General features: G+C 33.5%; 1 protein-coding gene across 1 annotated transcript; it reads right to left on the bottom strand.

Annotated features, from left to right (window-relative positions):
• Positions 1-4,666: 4,666 nt before the first annotated feature.
• Positions 4,667-8,088, bottom strand: LOC110441980. The gene is made up of 5 exons (XM_021485314.1): positions 8,067-8,088; positions 7,143-7,290; positions 6,435-6,645; positions 5,167-5,271; positions 4,667-4,746 (listed from the first exon to the last, which is right to left on the bottom strand). Coding segments are annotated over exons 2-5 (435 nt in total). The 5' UTR covers positions 7,261-7,290; positions 8,067-8,088; the 3' UTR covers positions 4,667-4,745.
• Positions 8,089-8,412: the final 324 nt, after the last annotated feature.

The following is an 8,412-nucleotide window of genomic DNA, read 5'->3' as shown; positions in this document are numbered from 1 at the left end:
TCGAGTATAATCATAATGCTCGAATTATCAATATCAAAAGGCGTGGTTGCAGAGGAATATTCAAGTATGACAGATGACAACTTATTTGTAAAACAAAAACAACATTTCGTGTCATATGTCAAAATATGTTTTTAATTTGTTGGTCTAGCACTTGTCATACTGTAAACACAAATCGATGCAAAAACATGTTACAAACAATATTAAATAATTCTAAGTTTTGTTAATGACCATGGTCAATTATCCAAACATACAAATTATATTTGCTATTTCCAAATAACTACCACACAGTGTTATATACTACCACTGTAAAACCTGTCGACAACTTATTATAACAGTGCGGTACAAAAATAAGCAACCCTTCTTTTCAATCAATGCACATTCCCGCCTCGTTCCTTGAACATCAAGCTCTTCGTAGGTAACAGTCGTAAGAATCAATCAATCATATTCGATTGTTCGTCATAAAATGTACAACTACAATAGCGGTAACTTCACGAACAAGCACATATATTCAAACCACTTAAAAATCTTGACAAACGTATACAAACACAATTATGTAAATCTTATAAGTTGTTATAGCTATTCATTAAGTATGAATCTTTAAGTTTTTAGTACTTTTTAGTATGTAATCTTTGAAAGCAAGGACTATCTTTCAGTGTTATCCTAATAGATTATACTGAATTATGAAGCTGTCTAAGTGTTTCAGTTTTGCTTTATTGTAGAAAATAATACTACACCACTGGAGCAGTTCTTGGACGGTTGGGTAATTTTCTTCAATATATGTTTATTTAGAGAACTGTAAGGCTTTCGCAGTCTCAGGCAATGACTTTTATCCTATAGTAGATGTGTGAATTGCATTAACGTATGTTTTTGTTTCACAAAGAATAGATGTTACACATGAGGGATTGGTATGTCTGGGTTTGTTACTTTGAACACCATTATTATTTTGAGATAAAACATAATAAAAAATATAACTGAATTGATAGCAATTGATAACATTGAGTAGGTCTTTAATGGTACCTCCCCAAGTTTGCCTTTGCTTACATTTGTTTGTTAACTATTTTAAGTTTTATTATTATTTTGTCAATTCGACTGAATAATCTTAAACTGACACAATGCCCATATTATGTAATAAATGCTTAATTCAATAGGCTTCTGGCGTCGACATTCTTATTTGGGCATTTGTTTACTTCGTTTTCTAGTGATGATTTTTTTTAGAATAATTGATCATCGGTGTGATGAAAGAGGGGGTTATTTCAGCGGTTTAGTTGTGCTTGACATTTTTTGGTATGATAGAGGATTATAATAGTTTTATTGAGTCCTAGAAGGAAAACATCTGTATGGTGCAGTGTAATTCATTGTTGGCATGGTGTATCTATTACAACAGGTGAAAGGTGCAGTCCCATGTATGTGTCTGTGGTCTATTTTTCAAGATAAAAGATGATATAATCTGTTGGTGGATGTTTTAGTCCTCGAGGTTTGCCGTATCCGTGATGACCACAGTTATCTCCCTTTGAGAAGTGGCACACTCTTATTTATATTAAATTGATCAGTACTGCTCTATTGTTTGAAATTCACATCATTAAGGGGTTTTATGCACCCCTCCTTCTGTTTCAACGGTTATTAAGATTAATTTAGGTTACCATTTTTTCGGTCACTAGCATCACCGATCAGTCCTAGAACAACGCAAAAGCTGTATGGCACAGTACAAGTCATATTTAGCAAGGTGTATCTAAAACGAAATCTTAAAGTTGCTATCCCATGTGTATGTCTAAAGTTCAATTTCCAAGTGATATACCGAGGTACAAGAGGTCACTATTTTAAACGAAGAAATTCCATTTTTTTTTTTTTTTACATATTTGTTTTTTCTTATTATTGTTCTTTTACTCGTTCATGCTATTTGTTAATACATTATAATAAACTCAGATCATCAGTTACCCACGTACTTTTCTGACTTTGACGGAATAAACATGAAGGACAGTCTTTTTGGAATAAATCCGTCTGTATTTAACGAAGGCATCTGTTATAAAGCCTACATTCTGATCTCTAAAAAAAGTCTAGACAAGGAATGAAACGAGACTTTGGAATAAAATCTTTCCAAAGTAATTTTCGAATCATTTAAATTACATGAAATTTGAAAGAATATCATGGAAACACGAAATTGTACTGGAGAACAGACTCTGAGTCAGTACATAGAGACACTTTCCCTAAAACGGGCCAAAGTTTTCTCCTCTTGGCCCGTATTCATGAAACCGTTCACATGCTCTAGCATGGATTCTGTGCTCAAACCAACATTCTTGTTACTCACTTAAATCATGCCAAACGATCAAAATGCCAAATGTAAACAGTGTTCAGGTTCAAGTCTCTTCAAATCTTTTCCAAAACTTTGGCAAAATAAGATTTGTTTATGAATTTATAACTGCAACAAGAAATTAACCACACTGTGTTAAATACTACCACTGTAAAACCTGTCGATAAATTATTTCAAAAGTGCGGTACACATCTTTCTTTTCAATCAATGCACATTCCCACCTCGTTCCTGGAACATCAAGCTATCGTAGGTAACAGTCGTAAGAACCAATAAATCTTACTCGTTGGCAGTTCGTCATAAAATGTACAGCTACAGTGGCTGTAACTTCACGAACAAGCACATAAATCCAAACAAATTTTAGAGTAATCTAGTAAAACGGATACAAACACAATTATGTAAATCTTATAAGTTGTAACGGCTATTCATTAAGTATCAAACTTTTAGTTTTTATTACTTTTTAGCTCATAGGCTATTCAAATATTTTGAGACTGATCATAAAAACAAAATGGCTAAAGGCAGAACTAAACAGATCTTTCTCATAATGCAATGATCGATTCTATTTCTTTCACATAAAGTACTGTACTAGTAAATATGTGAAATGACAAACTCACTTTGAAGGTTGGCTTTCATACACATCAGTATTAAGTTTAGATCAAAAGTTACCTCAAGGTGCATTTACTGTTAACATGACTCGATCAAACAGATTAGAGGAAAGAAGAGAAAAGATCGAACTGACAAAGAACTAATGAAGATGGTACAATGGTGGGCGCCAAGAACCCTCTGGGATATCTTGTTAGTGTATGATCTTTGAAAGCAAGGACGATCTTTCAGTGTTATCTTAATGGAATATACTGAATTATGAAGCTGTCTAAAAACTATATATTTGCTTTTGTGCGGAGCTTTCCAGAACACGAAAGGAGAAGTGCGGGGATGGTACGGTGTTTTCCTTCATGTTGAGAACTGCATGGATCTAGCAGTCACATGATGACTTAGATCCTATCGCTATCCTAGAAAGTAATGTAACGGCAGACATGATTTTCTGGTTGATTTAACAAAAGCTTTTATATGTGATATTAAAGAATTATTTCTAACATTAATTCCATTTTCATAGCAGACGAAAGAACTGTATTCACGGATGTGTTTTTTCACAAAGAATAGCTGTTATGCATGAGTGTTCAGGGTGTCTGGTTTTGTAGCTATGGACATCGTTATCATATTGAAGTAAAATGTAATGAAAAATATAACTGAATCTAAGTCATCTTATGCAACAGACAATGTATGTTGATGACTTTAATTGTTTTTTTTTTTATATATAATTGTTCACAGTTTAGAGTTTTCATCTCATTGTCTATTTCACTGATGAATCCTTAATTTACAAAATAGCCATAATTATTGTTTTCTTATTTGGTATTTGTTTACTTCGTTTTCTAGTGATTTTGTGTCAGTGGTGTAATAGTAATTGACATTCCGTGTTATGAGAGAGGATTTTGTTTCAGCGGTGTAATTTTAATTGACATTCTTTGTTATGAGAGAAATATAGTAGTTTGGTTGAGTCCTAGAAGGACGAAACAGCTGTATGTAATAAGTACTGCCCTGATGTTTGAAATTCGCATAATAAAGGGATTATATGTACATTTCCTTCTGTTTCAACAGAAATTTTGACTATCTGTATGGTGCAGATATTTATTTCTGGCATGCTGTATCTATAACCAAATCGTTAGGTTGCAGTCTCATGTGTATGATTAAGGTTAATCTTGTATTTGAAATACCGAGGTTCATTATTTTCAACAAAGGTTTTCTTTTCATATTTAGTATTTTAAGTCATTTACTTGTTCAAACCATTTGCTTGCAAATACATTATGATAAACATATACATTCGTTTGTATTCAACGAAGTCATTTTTTCAATAGGTTCTTATCTGATCTCTAACCACGTGTCTTGTAATTCGCTAAAACCATTCAACAAAAACAGTCTTGGTATTTTGTTTAGTTTAAATCTGTCCATAGTACTTTTCATTTAATTACAATTATGTGAAATTTGAATAAGTAATCATCAAAATATGGTGGTAGTTTCGCCAAAACGGGCCCAGGTTTTCACCTCTGCTCTCTTGTTAGAGTTTATGATGTACGATAGGTTTGCTTTTGTTTTGTTATTTTTATCCATTCCCCTTTTTATTTATTAGTTCCAAGCTGTCCTGATTTTAGTCCCGGTGTGATTTTGCTGTCGTTTAAACTTTTACCTATTTCACTTTAAGTTTGTACAAACTAAGCACCTATGCTACTTCCAATGCTGTAATGAAATAGAGTATCTGACGCAGAAATAACTTCTATAAAAAAGTTACAAATAAAACGAAAGTAGTTTTATGTAAATACAGTTTTATTCATAGCAACACAAAATACATCGCGCAATATCAGCAATAACAGGACGTCTGTGGAATTCTGAAAGTATAAAGATTTTTTTTTTAGTACAAGTGAATCACATGTTCACGGTCTATTTATATAAACATGATTCATAAAAAACGTGTTTCGTCTTATTCCATTGCGTGTTTTATTTTGAAATGTTTCTAGCATGAATAAACGTAACTATCTGATGAGAGTTGATGCATTATACCTTAGAATATTGTCACCATTTACAATTATAATCTCCTTTATCCTGTATCCATCATCTTAAACAACAAATTTGAATCTATCTTTATATTTATTATACATAATGTATTTTAGGAAGCAAAGGCATTTTCCACCTTACAGACAAACTCTTGTTTTGGGTTTGTCAGGATGAGCCACATATGTGCATAAACATCAGCTATACCAAGCGTTTAGAAAAAAACACCAGCCATATCAGGTGTTCAAGAGACTTACCATTTGATTTCTTGTGAAGGTGCATGTAAGCTTCTGTTAACTACGTTTAACCAGTGATACTTCCAGTGGCATTTGTCAGGATGAGGATGGCGAAGAAGAGAAGGCCTGGAGCAGAAGACATTTGTTTTTTAACGTGAAGTAACAGTGATATATGAAGAGAAGTTAAAGCTTTTTCTGTCACCTCTTATGTGGATTAGGTGATATCATGATATAATGTAATGCTTTTGAGAACTTTTTGTTAAAGATTATGCTTACAACATCCCTTATTTACATTCTAGGATATATTTGTGATTGTTTCAGCATTTATAATGTATCCCTGTATGTTTGTCCAAAACGCCAATTTTTGCATTAATTTTCATTAGTGACAATTACAATCTAATTAAAATTATATCTTCTCATCGCTCCCGTTTACTGATTATCGCGTTGAAGATCTAACAACATTCCATAAAGGGTCACGTCAGAGGTCAACATGAATGCATTATCGTATTTATAACAAGCCAATCAAAACGCGACATAACTCTTTCTTTCAACCAATCAGAAAGCAGGACTGTAGCATTTAATGCAGACACCTCGTAGCCCAAAATCCACTTTTTCGTCTGGTCCAGTGATAGTTTGAATATTGCGAAGCCTGTCATTGGTTAATTTAAGTTTCAGGTTGTTAAACATTTTAACGACAACATCACCAGAAAAGGAAGTCTCTCTTATTTCAAAGCAAAATCCACAAATTGTACAAACGTTGTCGTGTAGATAGACACGGCGTGGTGTCATGGGCGCCGCCATTTTCGATGCTCATTTGACACCTCTCGGTCTTTTATCATAGCAAGTGTGTTCCGAAATCATTACATCATCACTTACAGAAATGCGTAAGCTCTCATCTGATTGGTTAATGCAAAGGTCGCCTGAACATGACCCTCTACGGGATGTTGTTAGATCTTCAACGCGACATATCAGTAAACGGGAGCGATGTGAAGATATAGTTTTAATTAGATTGTGACAATTACATTATTTGAAAATCAATCAATTCTCAACTGGAATGCGAAGATTAGTTATAATGTTTCGTTTATGTACTTCAGGGTTTCCTTTTACTTTTTAACATTCTGCATAGAAATATTACGTTCCGCATTAAAAATGATTTTTCTATATTAAGTTATCATTTTAAGTTTAAAGTTAAGTACCAGTTAAATTTCACCGGATGTGTAAATTTTGATTGAGAAAACCTGTGTTGGTAGAATAGTTTGAAATTAAAACAGATGCCATAAAATCCTTACCATAGTTCAACAAGTTGCTTGTCTTTGCTCCTTGGGCGCTCTGCGCAGCGTAGTTGTAGTAGGTTCCAGGCCCGTACCCACCACCGTATCCAGCCATACCACCGTATCCAGGCTGGTAATACTGGGCCATGACGTAAGCCACCAGACAGGGGATCAACACTAGCATCAGAGACTTGTTCATGGTGATTGGTGGGCGGGGCGAGCGAGGATTCTGCAAACAATGGAGTTATATTTACTCTTCACAAAATATTTCTTTTACTTCTGTTCATTATTGGTATAACATGAATGGTAATTGCTTTTTATTTATAGACAAAATGTCTGTCCAATATAGCTGGTAAGTAAGACGACGTTTAAGTTATTAGTTATATTTATGATTTTATCATGTTCATTTAAAGAACAGTTGAAATAAGTTTATTTTACTACCTACAACAATTTGTTTTATGGAGTCTTGGATCTAAATGATTAGCTCACAAATTTAATATAAAGTAAATATTTTGTTAGCATACCACTGATAAAAGTTTGACTACTGAATATGGTACAGATGTCTTTCTAACATAACAAATATTTCTATTTAGGTCACGTTTTAAAGTAACATCTGTTAACAAAAATGAATAAAAACGTCCTTAAATGTTTTAGAATGTTATAAGTTCGAATCAAGAATCAAAATAAAAATGTTTTAGATATAAGATTGGATATATATTGACTTACCTTGACACTGCCGAGGAGGTCGGATGAATGACCTCTCAGTTGTCCACCTGCTATTTATACTGACCGGCATGCTACCACGTGTCCGGCGCCGTCTGACCATCAAGCACTTCCGTGTCATCAGTACTTCCGTAGTGGTGTAATATTGTATCTGAATATTTTGGATTTGTTACTATTTCTAGCCATAAATTATGTAATTAATATATTTTTATTTGGAAAGGAATAGATTCTGTACAACTACACAGAGGACATAACGCTATCTAAAAGCAATGACTTTTATCTTCCTTTTAGAGAAATTGAGAAAGGGAGCGATATTCTTATAGACCGGCTTTTATGTGTGGTGGCAGGAAAACAAACCCTAGGAAGTTTAGTGAGATTTTGAGTGACCTCCGCGTAAAGTTTTCTTGTAGATATCATTTCCTTCTTAATTATCCCTCATTTTATGAAAACCTGCCAAAATAATTTGCTGATTTAAATGACCTAGTTGACAAAACTTATTATCATAAAGTATTTGTTTCTTTAAAATGTTTCATTACTGTCCTGCACATTTATAACCATCACGGAAAACACACAAAACCCCCCACTTATCTTCAATGGTGTTGCACGCTACTTGGTTAAAAGGTATGGCTACTTGAGAGCCCTAAACATACTCATATCAGCTATGATATCATGGGTGAAATGCTGACGTCTTTATTACTTTATCGTCAATATGATAAAAGATTCTTATTTCAGGTGGTTTGATAATTATTGAAAATCCCTAGTATTGATATTTTAAAGGTTGAAACGATATAAACGGTTTCACTGTCATATTTCCACCTTTACTGTATTTCTCTATATGTTTCGGAACACCAATGTAAATGATTCTCATGTTTAGCTTTGGTATAACTTAATACAACGAAGCAAATGTTTACTTCTACATCGACTTACATCATTTGGTTCCTGCTTTAGTCCTTCTAGCGATCATATTCATTACAAGTTAGTGGCTCTGCTGGCCAGAGGACTATCGGTCAGCCGTATCGGTGTAGCTAGAATTTATTATGACAACCATTTCATGAAACTCTTCTTTAGTTTTTAACAGTATTCAGTTTATATATTGTTTACAATACATGTTTATATTTTACAGTACATCCAGTGGAAAAGGAAACAGAACAAGGGTCATGACACCTATGTACATTATTTATTTATTATAATGAATTATTTCAACACTATAGCTGATCGTTTTCCAAAACTTGCTACATGAATGATGTGAATAAAAATAAACGAAGCCGATTGA

Source organism: Mizuhopecten yessoensis, unplaced genomic scaffold (assembly GCF_002113885.1).
Source record: "Mizuhopecten yessoensis strain PY_sf001 unplaced genomic scaffold, ASM211388v2 scaffold716181, whole genome shotgun sequence".
In the NCBI taxonomy this organism is placed as follows: Eukaryota; Metazoa; Mollusca; class Bivalvia; order Pectinida; family Pectinidae; genus Mizuhopecten; species Mizuhopecten yessoensis.
The sequence above is the reverse complement of the archived record's forward strand: the minus strand, read 5'-3'. Positions and strand labels throughout refer to the sequence as shown.